A 21,501-nucleotide genomic window follows, 5' to 3' on the forward strand; every position below is an offset into this window, starting at 1 on the left:
ATAACGATTGCCACTCGTCAAAATAGCGCTATTCTTGCATGACACTCTTTTAGCAGCCCATTGACAAGCTTATTGGAGGTACTTCAAAAAAAAGGAGAGTTAAAATTTGTTTTGGTATCCTGTGGCAAGAAAAATCACAAAAGGATGTAAGAATGAGCTTGTGCGTAGAAATACGAAACTTATAAAATGAATAAAAAAACAGAGCCGACAAAGTGACGACAGGACTGTCGTCACGTCGTCACGCCGAGAGCTTTTTTTTTTTCGCCACAAGTTTTGTTAGTAAGACCACTCTACCTCACATGGTGAAGATGTTTAGACAATGTTTTGTCTGTGATATCAGACAGGGTTTCGTTTAGTGTTTCAGAGGTCTGGGGCCAGACACGGGAGTCAATGTTGCCTGACTGCCATAAAGTCTGGTGGCTAGGTCTACCCCTTTACATGTTGTTTTCATGTAATTAATTTTTTTATTTGGGGTTTGACGTCCTAAAGCCACCATATAATTACGAGAGACGCCGTAGCAGAATTTTGCGGAAATTCGACCTCTTGGGGTTCTTTAATGTCCACCCGTAGCTTTCGCGTAGGGTAGTTGTGTAGTCCACTGTGATCAGTCGTTCCTCCGTAATCCTGTGTAATCCACTGTCAACAGTCGTTGTAATTAATGATCCCTGCATATTTTTGGAGTATAGACCCGTCTTTTTTGACTTTATGCACCGTTATACCATTGCAGAATCGGTCTCTATTGTGCTTAACGTGAAACGGACATGATGTACTCGCTAAAGTCTGAGCATTCGTATAGGGAATTCACACTTTTAGGGCTCTTTTGCGTGTCAAAAATAGGGAATCAACGCGCAACAACGCGTTTGCTGTAGAAATCGAATGAATGACATCGTAGAATTGAATGGCACGGTGTTACCCTGTTCCAATACATAAAATTCAGGTCCCTGACATACAGAATATCTCCGTATTACAACCCCTTGCGATAGCTGTAGTAGTTAACGGTGGATGCATATCGAGAGAAAGTGGTGTGACAACCAGAAGAGCGTCGCCGATTGGACGCAGAACCTAGGCTGAGGTCGCCATTGTGCGGCATGTTAAAAAAAAAAAAAACTCAACGCGTCTCGTGTCTCGCCTGTCATAAAGTTTCCTAAATTTACCTATAGAGTGGACTCTGGCGCTGCGATCGTTCAGCGATCATTAGAATGATGGGTAGTACACACATTTGCCTATATAGTCTTCGTACTTGCGGGCTGCGAATCGTACTTGCGGCTTCGTTAAACGGTTTTTGTTTTGAAGGAAACAACGAACCCTTTTGAACTTTGTGACCCGATTTGAAAAAGGTAAGTCTAAAAGAATGAAATGGTGAAGTGCAACCGCTGAACGTTTGTTAATATCTGTTTCGTAAGAAAACAGCTCCAAGCCACACGAACACACACGGAGCCAAAAGCAGGCCAGAAGTACGAATATTAGACAAATGTGTGTACCACCCATCATTCCCATGCTCGCTGAAGCGCTGTGCGTTGCAGCTCCCAGACACTAGCGCCGAAGTTCCATCTAGTATATATTAGGAAACTGTATGTCGACTTTAGCTTGGTCGCGATTTTTCTCGTGGAAAGAGATGGACGCGTAGCAACGACGCGTTGCTGGAGTTAATCGCGGTGACCACGGTCATGGCGCATTACTGCACTACTTCTCTCAGAGAGCAACACCACCCCACCGACCAGGAGCAGTGCGAGGCTAAACTGTGAAATATAAAATGCGCGTTTTAGAAACTGCGAGAATGCGACCAATGCAGCTCTCGCTAAAAAAAAAAAAACATGATTGGTTCTTCCGTCATCGGAATATGTAAAACACCAAAGAAAAACTTGTCCTTACAGACGTAGTTTATTGGACGTTGATGTGAGAGCGCTTGTCTAATGTCCAGTGATGACTGACAGACACAGCATCTTTCAGCAATGATGCATCCCCGCTGAAGCTCAGTCATACATCTACATCCCGGTGACTAACGCCCATCAGTAATGAATAAAGAAACCATTGAGATTATAGATCCTTCTTGTAGCTGTTCTAGTTCACGGTGAAAGCAGAACCAGAGAAAGCGATGTGATAGCCCGAAGAGCATGACTTAATGGTCGCCGAACTTGCGCTAAGGTTGCCTACTCCGGGCATGTTGAAATAATTGAACACCCCTTCCCGACCAGAGGCAAACGCAACGTGCGTCGTGTCTTCTCTTTGGCCGGCCGCGATTATTGGTGAGGCAAGAGTAAGTGGATAACGCGTAGCTACGTCCAGGCGGCCGCAGAGCTTCTAGAGGTTGCTAGAATGGCACAGCTATATTTGGTATGGATGGATGCTATATGAGCGACGCCAATGCTCGTGGTAAGGTAGCCGTCTGGGAGTTTTCTCATGATAGCCTGGTCCAATGACTTCGAAGCACCTACTGAGGCAGCATCATCATCATTGACGGAGGGTCGGAAGGGACCGAGGTTAACTCTCTCTTCCCCACTCATCGCCCGAAGGAAACGGCCGAACTTCAAGTAAAATTTATTCATTCATTCATTCACAACAGCTTGTCATACCCCTATTTTACTTTTTTTTTCGTGTAACTCGTTTACAACTATCAGGTATAACGATGAAATTTTCGTTATAAGTGGGTTAAATTGTATTATAATAATAATAGCTGGGGTTTTACGTTCCTAAATCACGATATGATTATGAGAGACGCCGTGTGAAAGACTAGGAAGTTTCGACCATCTGTTGTTCTTGAACGTGCACTGATATCACACAGTATTCGGACCCCTACCATTTCGCCTCCATCGAAATGTGACAGCCACGGTCGAGGTTGAACCCGAGGTTCAGCCCGAGGCCTTCAGGTTTGCAGCGAAAAAACAATGATGGTTTTGCGAAACCAACGCCATTGTGAAGCGACAGTACTCATGGACGTTCTGCCTCATCTATGTAGAAGCCGGCCGCGGATAGTAGTCCTAAAGCACGTCTGAGTTAGGACGTCCCTTAAATGCAGTGCTAGCGTAGCAGCGGAAGAAGAAAAAAATTCGGCAGATCCTACGTACCTGGGAATCGACGTTATGCGAAGCATGTGGAAGAAAGGTGACCGTGTTGCAATTCTTTTTATTGAGTGGCAGGTCATGAAATGACACTAAATATATGTACAAATTTTGCACGCACAGACATATGTTGAATAGTTGCAGATGTTTATATAACCAGTTGTTTGCACTTGGGCAACGATAACAACTAGAACATGCGTATTAGCCACGCCAGAAGCTGATGTGAAGCACTGATGCTCGCGAAGATAGTGGCCCTGAACACTGCTACACAAATCAACTTCAGCGCATGACAACTAACCACAATTGACGCTAACCCGACGTGACGGCTGTATCGAAAGAGTACATATGTAATGTTTATACAATTGGGTAGGCAGCACTGCAACTACTATTGACGTTTCACAAAGATTAGCGTCCATTTGAAAAGTAGTTCCGAGACCTGGCGTAGCTCTGTGGTAAAATGCTTCATTGCCACGCAGAATGCTTGGGTTCCATTCCAGCTGGGACCCTGGCATTTATTCTTTGCATTCATCGGGTCGACGCTACCGATGTCGAGTCTTTCTTAACGCTCACGCGTTAAGATTGCCCATGTGTGTTCTCGTCGTTCCCGTGTAGATACTGTCAATCACCTGTGGCACATACCCGCATACCAGCGGCGCATACCCGCCCGTGGGTATGTGCCACTGTCTGGTGGGAAGTGTTTGACGACGTACGCGACAAGATTGTGACATTATTCATGTCTTGATCAGTGCGTCTTATTCCTCAAGCTATCTTACCTTTCCATGCTAATTTTGGTTCATGCCAAGGAGTGACCACGGGAGCACCCAAACGTAAGCGGCTAGATAGATAGATTCGCTCGAATTCGCCGAAGTTCTTCGCATTTAAAAGTGCAAGTTCAACGGCTTGTTTTCTTTGCTAGACGCAATGTTAATGACAACCAACAGACAATGATACCAACAGAAGTACGGGGGATGTGTTTAGAAGTAATTGTAATAAAACTGTGAAGAAAGATAAGTGGACAAAAAAGTATCGTCTTACTGGCACGACCAAAACCTGCGACCTTCAAATAACGCGTCCGATGCTCTACCACTGAGCTGCGGTGGTGGTAACCCATCCGTCCATGAAACGTGGGAACGTCAGTCAGCGCCACCTGGCTGTACTTTAAGTTTATTTTTGAGGAGTATTTTAATGTCAAAGCGAAAACCCTTCGCGGGAAAAAATCTGAGGGCGTCAGTTACAAACGAATGCGTCGGCTGCAGTATTGAATGAAGGTCACATTTGCACAGCACCATAGCAGCCTTCGACAAGGTATCGAACCCGTGCAGTGCCTGCCGAACCCGCGAGGAGAATAGGGTCAATGGGGCTATTTATAAGCTCGTTAGGAGAGGGCAGAAGTTGCCAGCGAGAGTGTGTTCGATCGCCATGTTTGCCCCAGGGACAAGGGTGAGCTCGGCGTGGGTGCCGCTTCTTCGACCGCCTTTCCGACGTCAGTGCTCCGCGCGGCGCTCATCAGCGAAGCGCGTTCCGTTGCCGGTGGTAGCCTTCGTGCCACAATCGATCTCGACTTTCGGGCTGGGCTGTGCACGGGGGGGATGGGGGAGGGATAGCCTTTGACGTCACCTACGCTGCTCGGCCAATGAGCGCGCGCCGATCGATGCAGCGCCTGGTCTGGGGGCGGCCCGAGGCCGGCATTGCAAAGCAGGGCCCAGCGTTCCTGCAGTGCGCCGTCGACACGCTTGCCGGGTGCCGCCAGCAGACCGCGCCGTCGTCCCACTGTCATGGCCGCGCAACACAAAACGGAGGATGTGTCCAAGCTACGGTACACAGGTAAGTCAACCCCACTTGGCTGGCACGAAACGGCAGTGTAGCTCCGCACGCACAATCGGCAGCAGTTGTCTCCTGAGTACGAGCTGCCAGAGTACAACAGTCACCTCCAGTGGGGAAGCGTGGTTCAGGTTATATTCAAGCAGCGACACAGCCACTGGCAGCAAACGTCTCACCACGGCATAGTTTCCAAATGAAACCTTTGATAATCCGCGGTAGAAAAGCAGATTATCACTTGAGCCAGTAATCCTTGCACAGCCACACTGTAGTGGCCAAGGTGACTCAGCTGCGCGGAGCCATGCTGCGCGGAGCCCTTTCCACCACTGCTCCCTCTCCCTCTTTTTTTTACTCGATTCAAAGAGGATCGGTGCGCCATTAGCGCCATCGTGGATGGTACTTGTCTCAAATACGGGGATTCCGTGATCTTCTGTGTACCTTGCAGCTGCCGTCTGTGTCGTGGGTACGGGTATACGTCAGCTGCCACGCAGAAAACATCCCATGTTGGGAATTGCGAGTGCGATATGGCGCGCAAGTTAAAGCCGCTTGTGTCGTCACGCTGTAGACGTCCTTCACATCATTTACCACTTTCGTTCACCCTTTATTGCAACAGGAGAGCAGCCTACACGCAGGAATATTCATTTCGAAAAATACAGCTTGGGACGTATACCGCTTCTTCTTTCTTTTTACTTGTACGTTTTATTGTGCCCCATTACAGAAAACTAACCCTGAAGTTGTAGATTTATGAAATTTCTAAATTCTTTGTTGAACTACAAAAGTAAAAGGGCAACATAAAAAAAACACTTCGCTAAAGATTAGAAAGCAGTGCAAAATTTCCATGTTCCACTTAACTTTTTAACCTTTCAAAGAAAACAGGTCATTCTTAAAACTGGCTGAAAATATTCTTTAATTTTTTCATCCTTCGATAACTAAAGGTAAGTAAACAATGAATGCTAACGAGTAATTTCGCGTCGATATTGAATTCGCATTTGCCCAAGTAGTGCAATACGCAGCGCGCACACCGATGTTAATTAAGAGCCCTCCGAAGAAGAATACTTCGGTACGCGTAAAACCAAGGACAGCCTCTGGCCAAGAGCCCTTATATTAACAAGTTATGTCACAAACATCAGGCTTCCCTAAAGATATCTTTAGCCTCAACTATTGACCACCGCACTTAAATCATAGTGCTTTCGCAAACCATTGTCGAACGTTCGTTAAAATTCTCGCGTCTCTACTAGTATGTTAGCTGAACCAAGAACCGCACTCATGGCCACAGTCCTTCATTTAAATGGTGCTCGTGGCATGGCCTCTGCACCCACACTTATAGTTACGAGAAGTTAGGAGCCCACGTACAAAACAAATCAGAACTATTATGATGATGCCGGCACACAGCAATGGTGTGCGTGAAGTCAATTATTTACGTAATCAAACGTTCAACACGTATGAAAAGGTGACATAGCACATTGTACACTACCGTGCTAATTAAAGTGCCCATCTTTAAGTCGCAGAAAAAAAAAACAATAAACAAGCGAGTGACTCATAATCACGCCGTTTTAAAATGCGTTATAGTCTACTCTGACGCACATACAAGTAGAACGCGATCAGTAGGCATTTTCGAGCAGTGAATCCAAAACCACAAGCACAGATTCGAAATGAAGCCCTTTTTGCGAAAGGCGAGGGATACACAGCGATACATTTGTTATGGCTAGCACCCGCCCACGCGGCTGTGACCTAGCTGGCCTACGTCATCAGCACTGAAAAAAAAAAAAGCAAAGACGCTAGCAACAATAATCATTCGTTTGTAAACGCTTGAGGCCGACCAGACCCGGCCGTCTGTCGTTGGCGATAGGAAAATCCGGCAGTGGGCCAAACCCTTGCACTGACGCTCTCTGCGCACACACCACATTATGTTTCTTAGCAACTGTCATTTCCATCACAATTTCACTTGAGATGTCCATGCGGGAGCAAACTTAAAACACAGAATTCAACAGGCATGCAGCTTCCTATGGGCAACGATTATAGAGCTTGCCGTGTTTAGTGCTTCAGGTATGGGATCATACACATGCGAAGTGTCTTCTTATGGTAGGGGGAGTGGGGTCTCTGTGGACCTCTTTCTCTCCTTCTTGAATGAGTCTGAAAGAAAATGTGCTTCGCAATGGATGCAGAAATCAAACCGAAGCAATGATGTGCTGATCGCAAGAACCTGCGTTGGGTCCTCAGGTTCCCGTGGGTCAAAATGGGAAGTAAACAGTTATTGTAATCTAACATCAGTGGTACTCGCCTGTCTTCACAGTCAACAACCTGCGCTCCTGCACATTTAAACAGTGACGGGGGAGATCTGACTTGGGGCTGGTTGATTCATACCGTATAGTTAACATCATACGTTACTATTAGAAGAATACATTGTCAAAACAAGTCTAACATTACGAGATATTGATCGACGAGCATATACTAAATGTTGTCATTGATATTGTCTTCATAGCAAAAAGTTTATTTGTCGTGGCTGGAAAAAAAAAAAAACCTTCATCTTTCCCAAAACGATGCATTGCAAGAGTCACTTTCTGGACAGCAGTAAACAATGGGCACCACGACATCTATTTAGGCCTCACATGAGAAGGTCGAAATGAAACTGTTTGCAGGAAGAGACTGAATGCAGGCACGCCATACCAGACGGTTCGTCCCTTTAAATGCTACGCCATTTAGAGCTATTCTTGCTGTTTTAAGCTTTCCTTTTTTTTCCGCAAATCATAAATCTATGGAATGAGTTTGATGGGTCTCTGCGCAGACTAGGTGCTCAGCTATTTGAAAAAAGTGTTGCGTAATCATATATTTTGTTAAGTTGTGTTAGTTGATTGTGTTGAACATTTTCTTTTATTTACAAATGCTGCAGCACCTACTCGATCCCAAGTAGGAGTGGGAATATTATTAAAAACAATACCAACAATAAAGCTTAGAACTATCGACAACTTAAGTAGTAAACCTCAAATAACAAGCAAAAGAAGACGAATAAATAAATATGCTTCGTAATTACGGACACACAACATTATAAATAATAAAATATGCACGTAAAATATTTCAACACATGAGATGAACACTATGCATAAAAAAGTAAACGCGAGAATCATCTACAACAAAGCTGTTCAGGATAAACAGAACTATACACATCAAACGAAAGGTTATTTAAAAACTGAACAAATGATTCAGCGGTGTTAGCGTTTATTACTTCTTCGAGTAATTTATTCCATTGTGATGTAGCACGTAGAAAAAGGGAATACTGATGTATATAAAGATTACTAAACGGCTCCTTTATTATTTTGTTGTTTTTTGTACGACCAGACCACATGGGGACTCAGTTATGTAGTTTTCACGTGGTATTTTGTATAGTGACCGTGATACAGCTGATATATATATTTTAAAAATATCTGACGAGATACGATTCTGCGATGAGCTAATTTTTTTCAATTTGGCCCTGTCGCCAAGAACTGACGCACTAAAAAAACGCGGGTATGTAGTGTATACAAACCTCAAGGCCAAGTTTTGCACTCTTTCTAATTTCCTGATCAAGTATTTTTGCTGCAGGCTCCAGGCGAGATCCGCATATCCTAATTTTGGTCTGAAGAGAGATTTGTATGCAGTTAACATTACGGTTGATGACGTACGACATAATTTTCGTTTCAAAAATGCAAGCTTTTTTAGCGTGTTCCTGTAAACGTATTCTATGTGTGTTTCTCAAGTTAAACTGTTTGTAATTGTAAGAGTTGAATACTTTATCTGACTGTTATTTTTTTCAATTTAAGCACTATTATTAGTACAAAAATTCTAGGGTTTTTTTGTTGCTAAATGTAATACATGCCGTCTTCGAAATATTAAGCTTCAATCCCCCTGTTTCACACCATACGCCAATTGAGTGCAACGTATCACTAAGTCGAACTTGGTCGGAAGGGTCAGTCATATTAGCATACACAACACAGTCGTCGGCAAACAGTCGGATCTTCACAGGCGAATGAACAGACAAATATATAATATTTATATCAACTAAAACATTAAAGGGCCAAGTACCGAGCCTTGTGATACTCTTGAGTGAACATCCAATGTATCGGAAATACAATCTTTAACGGCAACATACTGTTTGTTTCCTTGAGGACAAATAACATTCTATACAACGAATGATATTGTGTTTATTACCCATCGAATGTAGTTTGGTTACCAAATAAGCATGCGGAACAACATCAAACACTTTTGGAAAAGTCCAAAAATACTGCATACATTTGATCCCTCATGTTTACTACACTTAAAAAGGTGATCCGTTATCTCAGCTAGCTGTGTTTTTGTAGATAAACCAGACCTAAACCTTGTTGATTTGCATGAACTAAATCATTATCCTCGAGATGTGTCATAATTGCTTTAAATAAAATATGTTCAAGCAGTTTACAAGCTGTGGATGTCAAGGAAACTGGTCTGTAATGATTTAATTCTAAAGAGGACTCATATTTGTGAATTGGAACTATTCTTGAAGAGCGCCAATCATCAGGCATTAGACATAATTCAAACGACTTTTTGTAAATTATGTATAAGTACTCTGCTACCCAGATTGCATACCTGTTGAGGAAAACATTCGATATTTCGTCCTGATCTGGTGATTTTTAAAGTCTAAATTACGCAAAAGAATAAAAATGCCGTTCTTACTTAAATTTATTTCGGACATCTGGTTACGAAGTGTGTAAGGTTGTAAGTGTGCATGCGATGCTGTCAAAGTAAAAACAGACCGAAATAACTCATTGAATTCATTGGCAATGGTAAAAGGATCGTCAATGTTTATGCCAGACGTTCTGATCTCCGTGATGCCACTTTTATCTTTAGATAAATATCGCCAAAATTTTCTTGGTTATTCCGACATGAAACAAGTCAAGGTGCAAGAAAAAAAAAACTGGTCTCTTGCGGCACGCACTTTATCCTGAAAAGTTCGATCTAAACTGGCAAGTTCCATCCTATCACCACGTTTTCCAAATCACTTTATCTTGTGTTTCAGATGTATAAGATCACAATTCATCCACGGCTATTCGCTGTTGATACGCTTTTTTTTAAAGGAACGTGCGTGTTTTCACAATGAATGACCATGTCTTTAAAGTTGAACCACAGCTCATTAACATCATTTAACCCAGTAAAAGAAGGGAATAAGGATTCCATGCAACCATTGACCCCATAATCATCTGCATGCGTATAGTCTCTCACTAATGTGTCGGTAGGTTTAACATAGGACCACACACCAGTAATATGACACTCTAAAACAATTAACTGATGATCAGATTTGCCATTCCTAACACTGATGGAGCAATCTTGAAGCGAGCCACTTGCAAATAAAACATCAAGTAAAGAAGAATTGGAATTTCTTGTGGCATCGGAAACAAACTGGGTTAAAGAAAACATAAATGCCGTTTGGAGTAAGAATTTGGTACTTATGAAATATTTGCCGTCATGAGAAAAGTTGCATCAGTTATTAGCGGGAAGGTTGAAGTCGCCTGTTACAAGAATGTTGGAGCGTGAATTCGTGTTTTGAAGCAAATAATCATATAATGTATCTAAGTATTCCGGAGGGGCATTTGGGGGACGATAAAAACCACCCAGTAATATATTTTTACAAAAAAAAAACCTTAACTTGCACCATATGCTTTCGTGATTACTGATGTCATTTAAGCGAGTGAATTTAGTGTTATTCTTAATTGCGATTGCAACTCCGCCACCCCTTGATCCTCTGTATCTACGTATGAACGTGTATACGGAGGATGCACTATTTCTGAATTTTGAACATCTGAATGCAGCTATAGGTTTCAGTGATCACTACGACATGCGGTTGATAAGTCAAAAGTATATCTTCGGGGCTCTGTATCTTATTCACTACACTGCGAGCATTTAGCGAAACAAGCCGGAGCGTCTTGACAGATTCTCGTCATTTGTTATCGCGTTTACGTGTATTCGCACGCGTGGAACGATAAGATTATTGTTCGGGTTGCGCAGGCGCAGTGGATTCCTACAACGCCACTCTGCAATCGCACACTGCATCCCATGTGTACAGCTTACCATCAAGTCTGAGTGTATGAAAACGAAGAGAAACCTCAGAACCACTGCTTCTTTCCTCAGCGGCAGAGCGCCATGACTTTGATCGAATGTCCCGAACTTTTTTGAAAAAGCTTTCGATATGTCTATACCCGTGCCCTTTAATTTGAAGCAGGCTGACATAACCTTAGTTTTGTTTATGTGGTCGAAAAATCTCAAAGTATAGGATGATGTCGCTGTTCATGTTTTAGTCTGATTCGGTGGGTACGCTCTATAGAGTTAACTTCAACACCTATAATTTTTTTGACAATTTCTTCGTTAGCTTTCCGCTCCAGTTTTTCAATTACTCTCCTTGATCTTCTTTGTACTCCATAAACTACAATGTTGTTGCGACGACTTCTATTTTCGAGGTCATCTACCTTTCCAGCCAACTCGAAGGCTATTTTGTTCACCATACTGCAAGCTTCATCCGTTTTCCGCAACCTTTGCTCACACTTCTCAATTCGGCGCAGATCTTCCTCTATCCTCGTAATCTTGGTTTGAATATTTTCGACTGCCGATTCTAGCTGTTTCAAATTCGTAATTAATGAAGCAAGTCTTATTTGTCTTTGTTTGCTCTTTCAAAATTTTCCTAAGTAATTGACTGTTTAACTGTGTCTCAGACTCCCAACTCAAAAGAGGAACCAGGGTTCGACTCTATGCCGCCGGACGTTAGTAGCAATAGCCTAATCACATGCAGACACTCACACGATAGACTGAGCAAACACGTTGGGCTTGGCAACACCGTCAATGGGACAGAATCATCTCTAATAGAAGAAATTAGATACGTGTCACCCACCTGGACGAAAAGAATCTAAATCAGCATCCGTCCGCATCCGGTGTCACCAAGCCCGCTGAAAGGGTCTTGCAAAAGACTTACGTATTTCCGCTTGAAATGGGCGATATAAGCTGTTAATTTGGTAATCGGTGGCGCATGTTGAAGACGTCAGTATAAGTATTCGTTTCAGGGCTGTGTAATTAATGTGAGACTCTCATCTCAGGTAATCTCCAAAGATTCTAAAACATTTGGGATTACATATTCTGCCTAAGGGACGGTTGTCGTTAGCGTAAGAAATGTTAGACGTGAGAATTTGGCAGCCTAATGCCAAAGGAACATATTTACTCGTGTTCACGAACATTTGCCTCCTTTTGCACCACTCGCGCCCATCTTCTACCACTCCGTATAAAAGATTAGGTTGGCTGCAGGAGTATGTTTAATTTATTTTTTTGTAATGTACAGGGTCACGTATAAATTGCCGACATTTATATTAGTGGAGATGTCAGGTCGTCTACAAATATTGTTAATAAAATTGGCGCTTGAACACTGCCCAGTAGTGCGCCTGATGTAATCGATTATATTCTAGAGGTGGTGTCCTGTAACTGTGCAAACTGTGAACGATTTGTTAACTATTTCTTAATTCAATAAACAATGAGACCATCTGCACGTGTTATGTCTAATTTCGATAGTTTTTTTATAGAAACGTGGTAGAATATTTTGAAAAAATCCAAGAAAACCACAATTTGTTTGTAGTTATCAGTGGTCTTGGTTATTCGTCTCGCAGTATGCACGCAGGCAATGAACCACTTAATTTCTCAAGAGTGGTCATGCAGGCTTAAATATTACAAGAAGCGCAGATATGCAACACACATGCTACATTGTAGCATGTGTCTTGATTAGTGTTAATGCGTGGTGATGTGCGTTTCGCGTGCTATTTGGCGACGCGATACTACAAAGAGTATCAAACTCATAATTGGGTTTGCAGCAAATAGACCAAAATCAAAACGACGAGGCTATCTTGAACGCCTCAAAAGACCCTCTTGGAACTGGCAATTAAAATATATCATAAAGGAGGCAACTGACTCAAATGCCTGTTCTGGTAATCAAAGCTGCTGCAAGCAAGTATGAGATCTACTGTTTATCACATAGCGTTGGGAGTACAGACTAAATGCTTGTTATGACGGCGTAGCTCCGAGACCATTATTTATTTCGCCACATTCGATACCCCTCATAAAAATATTGCTATAATCCAGCTCTCAAGCTGAAAATCCGGCCCACTAAAAAATTATGAAACTCACGATTCTACGCTTCAAACCTTCTATAAACGAGCTAACCCTTACCTGTCTTCTTCTGAGACTTTATAAACCAAACACAGCGGGAAATAAAACGAGTGGCTTAATTACAACCACTTTGAAAATTTGTCTTGAATTGCAGGTGGCGTCGTGCTGCATAACATTGGTGACCTCGACTACCGGTCGGCAGCGTTTTCTGACCATGGTCAAAAAAGTCTTGCAGTGCCCCTTTAAATTTGAAGTGAGACTTCGCGGCAGAGCTGACTTTTTTTTAATAGGTGCTTTCACTATTTAGCACTTCTAAATTGCAGTGAAACCACCTTTACAAGCGGTTACTTGCGGACTAATATACATCTATTTGTTCATTGCAAATACTTTGGAATTTTCAGTAATCTAAATTCGCATCAAAGTTAATTTGAACAATCTACTATTTGTTCAAATATTTAAAGCATTTTGTATATTCGCACAAGCCTAGTGAAAGCTATTTTCTTACTTTTCTATTCGCCCCACCGCGGTGGTCTAGTGAATAAAGTACTCGGCTGCTGACCCGCAGGTCACGGGATCGAATCGCGGCTGTGGCGGCTGCATTTCCGGTGGAGGCGGCAATGCTGTATGCCCATGCACTCAGATTTGGGTGCACGTTAAGGAACCCCAGGTGGTCAAAATTTCCGGAGCCCTTCACTACGGCGTCTCTCACAATCATATAGTGGTTTGGGACGTTAAACCCCACATATAAATCAATCAATCAACTGTCAGAAAATGAAATTGAAACTATTATTATTTAGCAAGTGGCGTAACCCTATAGATTTACCGCTCTCGTTATTGGGTGATTTGCCTCCGCCTTTCTTTTTTTTCTTAGTTAACTACATTCACTGTTTGAAGCTAAGACAAATGCTGTGAGCATCGTCAGAAAACATTGCGAATGAAGGTTCCCGCGAATACGCGGGCGGAAAAAATTCGCGTTCACAGGGGAAAAAAGAGAGAGAAAGGGCCCTAGATCACGAGGTGCAAGTTACGTACCCTTTTTCCTCGTGCCATACCTCCCTGCTTAGCTTCCAGCGTTATTGGTTGGAACGAGAGAAGAAATAAAGTAATTGCAGCGCGCGACATATTTTTGTAACTCCGCTCACACTGGGCGGATTCAGAAAATTTTTGCAATGGCCAGTTCCAGAGGCAATAAGCTCCTTCACTAACTCCATTCCATGGGCACACTTATAAAAGTATTTCAGAGCCCTTCGCCATGATTTCTACTACCACTCCCTTTTCATTCAGTCAACCAGCCAGTATCTATACCATCAAAAACTCGGTAATACAAAGCTTAAAACCACTGACTATGCAACAGCGATTGAAAGGAGAGGCAGTCTACAAGGTAAACATGCAAGACATGTAGTGTTGTGTGGCGCGCAACGGTACGAGAACCAGCATGAGCTAGGCATCACAGAAAAAAAAAAACAGTCAACTCATTGCAACATCGAAAATGAAGCTGTAAAGCTGGGAAAAAGCAAGTTGTAAAAAGGGCAATGGTATTTTTTGTGTGTAGCATTTTTTTTAATGTTCTGGAACATGTTTGTGAAAAAATCGTGCCGGTAAAGCCAAAGGTACGCTACCTTTCTGACAATAATACACATGGCTCGGTGGAAACCAGTGGGCTCGGTATGTGAGCCAACTTAATTTAATTGAAATTAGGTTGAGTGAGTCAAAGTAATTTTGGTGGTGACGATATGGAGGTGAAAAACATATTGGCCGCATTGCGGTAAAAAAGCTTCCCAATGTGGGCAGCGTACAAGGCACACTGGGAAATTACACCTAAGAGAGAACTTTGTGCTACTCACCTAACATTGCAGCTACACAAGGAAGTTCAAATCTATCCCGCGGAAGTACTCGCTGCACCCGCGTGTTGTATTTCATGGCTGTTTACCATTTCCGAGTTTCCAAATGCAAGCTTCACGACACTTCTCACCGCGAGGACACGTTTGAAGGCTGACAACCGGGCTTCGTTGTGCAAGTTCGGCAGACGCTTTAATAGATAGCGACTGCATATTGCAGCGCTCTCAAAAGCTATCAGGTGATGCAGCCCAACACGTCACGCTGACGCTGGCACCTGCTTTTCTGGTGGCAGGTCTCGCGCACAGTAGGAAGCTGAGCGATAATTCCCAAGCCCAATCTTATCCCGATAACATCTACAACTGGTTCCTGGCATAGAACATGAAGTTAAATGCGTTGAAGTGTAAAATAATGCGCATACCACATTCTTCACTGGCTATCACACACTACGTCATCGGAAGCGCTGTTCTTGGTACTGCAACGTCGCACAAGTGTTTAGGGGTACGTATTAACCCCAATTTGACTTGGAAAATGCTTTCCCAATAAAGCCGCCGTACGAGACCGATACATCTTTCAGTTTAAAGTTATTTTCGTATTTGGTTGGCGTATTCATTTTTTTTTTTTTACTATGAGCCTTTCCGACCTGGCAAGTTTTCCCCCAAACCCTTGATTTCATAGTTATTTTATTTAAGACAAGAGTACAATAACTACCTTCTTGACTATTGTTATGGTTTGTTGTATTGATATAGTGTTATATTTTTTTCTTTGCCAGCAATATTATCTCCGATGTTGTTGTGTTATACACGACTCTAGATTGTATACATGCACCTATGTTGTGTTTGATGCATGTGCTTGCCCCCACTAAAATGCGAAAGGCCCTAAGAAAACTCATAAATGAACCGAAATTAAACATTTCGTGTAGGCTTGTGCGAATAGTGTGTTTTAAGTTTGAAGTGAATTTGAAGCGAATGGTAATATCAGTCGAATAATTTCAAATCGAACTCAAATATGTAGTATATGTCACATATTATAAAAAAATTGGGCAAATATGTCACGATCTAACTAACCTGCGTAATTTTTAATTAAAAAATGCCTGTAAAAATGCCTTTTTTTTGTTCAAAGAAAGTGGAAACACCCTACACGGTGGTCTCATATGGCTATGGCACTCGGCTGCTGAACCGCAGGTCACGAGATTGAATCCCGGCTGCGGTGGCTGCATTTTCGATTGAGGCGAAAATTCTCTAGGCCCTTGTACTTACATATAAGTGCACGTTAAAAAAAACCTTAGGTGGTCAAAATATCGGTGTGGCATGGCTTCGGCTTTCGGTGCATCTATCAACCATGCCCTAAAAAAACGAACGATTGTGCGAGTGACATTCACCGTATGAAACTATCCTATAATGCCTACTGCAAGTGATGTCATGACGTGGCCACTACGTCACAGTTACTCCTTTTTCCAATCATCGAATGGCCCAATACGCGTCCGTAAGGCAACACGCGAACCTACGCAGACGTTCGCTTTGTTGATGCTTTCGCAACTAAAGTCGATTAAGTACGTCCGAACGCTTTGTGATGGATAGGCTTTCATAACATTCACTCATTGCGCAATTCACATGCTTTGACGCCTGGTGCTATTCTACGTTTCTGCCATGCATTATTACATGCGGTAGGGAGACGCCTCCCATTAAATCACATTCATGCAATGTTTCTTTTTCTGTAAGCAGTTAGAGACGATAGCGTGGATCTGCTGTAGGACAACTGCATGCTTCGCAGACATCCGCAGGTTCTAATCTCACTGCATTGAAGATTATCATAATTTTTTATTTTGTCCCCATATTTCTCGATTTATCAGTCGCGGACAAGATGGCGATTGTTCGCTAACAACCAACGGCACCGACACGATAATTCCTGGGAAGTGAGTTTCTCAACGCAATTCCGTTAATAAACGTCCCACAGCAGAACACAAGGTACGCAAACGCAATTCATTTGAACCGCCAGGGAGTCATAAATATTCGGGGACTGGTTTATGTCGGTTAAAATAAGTGCGAATCTACAATCGGCGTCGAACAAAACCCGAACTGCGGCAAGCATTCGCAGGGATCATATAGAGTGCGCCATGTGGTTCTCGCCACGAACAGGCTCATCTTCACAAACGCTACTCGACTCGACTTTCACCCTTCACTTGACAGAGTTGAGCACTGCGCCGCTGCTCGGCCGAAAATGACGCTGCGCTACTCAAGAATAGCAGCAAATTGTTACTGATATGCAGTGATTTGGCCTGCCTAGAGATGGCGCTCACATCGGCTTTCTAAATTGAAGGTGAAGCGTTGAGTGAAGGGGCGTTCTAGAATGCGGGGGTCAGTGCTGCCAAACCGGATGCGCGCGGCTGTCAGCGAGGATGACTGGAGGACGCCCAGTATACCATTGCGAATGCTTGCCGCAGTTCGGGTTTCATTTGACGCCGATAGTTCATTCACCATGTCAAATGTTTCGTATAGTCTGACACACGCGGGAAAAATACAAAAGACAATAATTACACGTATCGTGAAACACACGATCTTAGCATGATACAATTTCGAACACATAACAACATCGACGTTACTCATTTTACTTTCAAGAGTGCAGCGTAGCTTAGTATTTTCGTAACACATTTATTCATTCGAGAAACTCTTTCAGTGCAACAAGCAATGTTTTTTTGAAGGCTTACTGCTGTCTATAGTCCAAGTGTCTTCTTTAGACTTCATGTTCTTCAATCTAAGAATAACAAAATTACTCTTAATATATTTCACACTGAATGATATCTCGCGCACTCGAAAGAGAGAATAGTGGACATTTTCGTCTGTGGGTGTAACAACAACGCTACATACTGACAGCACGCTTTGTTCCATACAGGAAGCGCAGCGTCAATGTTGCAACAAGGCGCTGCCGATGCACTGAAGTTTCGAATTTCTGTTTTCGTTGAGATCTGACAAAGTCAATGGGTTTGTGCAGGTGCCCATTAAATATAATTCCGAATAATAATATTATTTATCGAATTTGTTGCTTTTGCTAAGGTGACAGGACGTCTGTTTCGGGAGGAAACGAATTTCACTCCATGAAGGAAGAAGAATAATTGCATCTATGATATTCTGTGGCTGATTCGCAGTCTGCGTCAGCCGCAGTGTCTAGGTACCCGCTGAAACAGAATCATGTGGCTCACTGCACTTGCTTTTTGCTTTTACCTGTTCAATTTTCTCGTACACAGACATAGCTTAAAGGGGCGTTCATTGCTTTGTAAACCGTTTGCCAGAGTAGTCTGAAAATTGCTAAAAATTACCCATTGCTCGGCATTTTCTGCCGATGTCTCGAAGCACAATGCTGCTGGAATCGCGAACAGTTGTGCAGAAGATGACACTCGAGGTATTTATCTCAAGTGTCCGCTCCAGCACCACATGTGGCATGACAAGAGTTGAAATAGAAGAATTTCAATAAACTCGCCGCGCTGTTCTAGTGTTTGAGGTGCTCTAATGCTGACCAGAAGGTCACGGGATTGAATCCCGGCTGCGGCGGCTGCATTTTCGATGACGGAGAAAATGCTCGTGGCTTATGTGATCATATTTAGTTGCATGTTAAAGAACACCAGTTGGTCGAAATTTTCGTAGCCCTACGTTACGGCGTCTCTCGTAATCAAATCGTGGTTTTGCGATGTTAAACCCTATCAAATATTAGAAATTTTTATGGCATCTTTTTAGAAATTGTGGCATCTATGGCATGGTACCTATGGCAAATTTATAGCATCTAGTAGAAATTTTATGGTAATTTTTTAACAGCACTTTTTTTCCCAAAACTATTTCTGAATGGACTCGTCTGCCTACTGACAAGGTCAGCATAATAGATAACGAAGCTTTTGCGGCCGCTCTTTGACATCTCATTGTCTTCAGCTGCAGTCAAATTTTATGCAGTGTTTAGTTCTTATCACATCGTTTTTGTATTTTTCATGTTTGTATAAATTTCATTTTGTTTTCTCTCTTCGGCTGGGTTAGCTGATCTTCACGTAATTAATGTGTATTGACAACAATGTATGCCGCTATTTCTCCTTAGTTTTTCACTGCCAATGTTCTTGAAATGTATGATTTATAAATTCTCTGTGTAACTCCCCCCCCCCCCCCTTACTCTAATGCCTAAATGGCAGTATGGGTACGAGTGTAAATAAATAAAAAGAAACACGTCCGTTCTTAATCCCGTGTATACACTTAAAAAAAGAAAAAAACGCGAGGAACTGCATTCTGCTCGCGTGACCATTTTTACGTCGCATTTGCGGTGGTATCCTCTGAAGATGGCTCACATGTACCGGTGCTCAGACGATGCTCGCGCCCTGGGTGTTGAATATGGTGCAGGCGTTCGCAAACCGCGATGCTCGTCGCAGATAAGAGAGGCTCCGGTGCGCCTTCCGGTGGGTGCCGAGCGAGGGTCCCCTTATCGGCACCGTGTAACCGCCAGGAAATGAAGTGTCCCCCGGCGCTGCGATAAGGGCGCTACCGCGGCGTCGCATTTCGCGGCTCATCGATCGGCTCGTCGTGGCCGGAAAGCCAGAACGGTCGGCACAGTTGTTGTCGTTCATCCCGGCTCTGTCAAGCTTCTCAGCACCGTTCCCGTCTCTATTTCCTTGCTATGGTACTGCTTAAAGAAAGACAGACAAAAAAAAAGGTTTACCTGCGGCGAAGAGTGCATTGCGAAGATGCCGGAGATGTGCAGCATTCGACAGGACGAGTCTGTTACGAACCAGTAGCTTGTGCCATAACTTTGTTATAGAATTTTCGTCTTCGACGTACTTCTCCAACGCCGTTATTTTATCGTTGGTTTCTTCATTTCTTCTTTAGTAGTTTTAGGCTTTAAACCATGGGTTGTCCACAACATTCGTGTGCTGCGTATTTGCAGATAGCGAGTATTTTGAAATATAAGAGCCTTGGTCGGTTTGGTAAAACTTCAGGACACACAGTATATCCGCGGGCATTTATTGGGACATTTGTGAGAATATGCTTAATATAAATACTGAGCTGTTTCCTTTTTTTTTTTTTCACATCTGTAGAAGTTGATAGAGGCACTTCAGAAAAAAAAATTAATGTGTATACTCGGTAGCAAGCAAAATGGCACCCAATTTGGAATTTCTTTCCTGGTAATGATCAACAATCGCAGCACGCAAGCTGATAAGACTGGCGAATAATGCATGAAATTTTGAAAAAAAAATACGAGTACTTTTGAGAGCTGCGATAGCAATGATCGAGGTCTTTGTTTTTTATGCGGACCTACATAAATACTGTGTATACTTCCAGGAGACATGCAAAACGAATAATAGAATGTCAAAAATTATATTTTGTTATCTGTACAGATGTTTTCCTAGATTCAGTACAGATAAATTAGACGTATAATTAAGGCAGCCAAAATCCCATTCATAGTGCGGTGTCAAAGGGTTACATGAGGTGGCAGATTTGCAAGGTCCCTAACTGAAGCGCGTGTAAATGGCGTCACTCTTTCTACATACGGCAAATTTCTTCTTTTTTTCTTTCTCGCTTCTCGGAGTTACGCCTAATCCTTCGTCCCACGAACAGTTGAGTCTCATTTTACCAGCTTTGGTTCGCTGAAAGACACGATAAGCAGACACGTGCGAAAGAACCATTTAGGCACTTCTTCCGGATGACGCACTTACAATGCGCGCTCAGTTTTCCTGCGTTTTCTTTAATGTATCTCTCTCTTTCTCGGTGAAGAAACTCGATCTAATCCTGTTCCTGAATCTCCGTCCGCGCGACGGGTGACACTGATCGAATTTCCGCCGCTAAATTTGCAGGCTATTGTGTCGCGGCCGCTTCGCCGCGCCCGCCTCCCGACAGCGCCTTTCTTTAAGCGGCAGGTACCTTATTAGGTGACTGGCGTGATTGCGCCATTGTACTAAACGAACCGTGCCTTGTGCTTGGTCCAAACGAACATGTATGTGCCTTCGCTTTCACGTTCAGTATGAAAATCACGCGCATTTTTGTCGCATTTGCTTTACTGTTGCGTATTATAACAACCGTTTTTTTCTTACTTCACGGTGACTTATTAACTCAAACAAACTGTTTCGCTGGTCTCAGTTGGAGCTTGAATTTTGTGATGCCGTCAGTTGGTTCAGCGTCCGAAACGGCTAGCACAAGTCTTACGAGGCTTTAAAATATCAGGCTGGAAGTCAGACATTAGAAGCCTCACTGTTGGTGCACTGGGCGTTTGCACATCCGACATTAAGGAGTGTCAGAGTTATTTAAGTGATAGAAGAGTATGGTTTATGTGCACCGTGCCATTTACAAACATGGGCTAGACTATTCGTATGGCCATAGAAGACGCGGCTCGATCGCCACAGACAATGGGAGACAGCACGAGAGCGCTTGGCCATTTCGACAACTTTCACAGCAAGACACTGTTTTTGTTTTGTTTTTTGTTTTTTCTCTTGAAGGAGACACTCGCTTGGTTCTGTGGTCAAACACTAGACCATACACTGAATACGTGGAATCCATTCCAGTTCAAACCCATTATTTTTTTTACATAATATTTACATCTCTCGTGATTGTCCCTCACGGACAACTGCGTCGATGTAGACACCTGAATTTCTTCTGCACGGTCTTTTTTC

At 43.0% G+C, this 21,501-nt stretch overlaps 1 protein-coding gene across 1 annotated transcript in view; it reads left to right on the forward strand.

The window, feature by feature from the left end:
- Positions 1-4,741: 4,741 nt before the first annotated feature.
- Gad1 (glutamate decarboxylase) overlaps positions 4,742-21,501 on the forward strand; it is a 75,998-nt gene continuing 59,238 nt past the window's right edge. Inside the window, exon 1 of the mRNA XM_037422218.2 lies at positions 4,742-4,883. Within this exon, the coding sequence (XP_037278115.2) occupies positions 4,835-4,883 (49 nt within the window). The 5' untranslated portion in view covers positions 4,742-4,834. The remainder of the gene's footprint in view (positions 4,884-21,501) is intronic.

Source organism: Rhipicephalus microplus, chromosome 4 (genome assembly GCF_043290135.1).
Source record: "Rhipicephalus microplus isolate Deutch F79 chromosome 4, USDA_Rmic, whole genome shotgun sequence".
Lineage (NCBI taxonomy): Eukaryota > Metazoa > Arthropoda > Arachnida > Ixodida > Ixodidae > Rhipicephalus > Rhipicephalus microplus.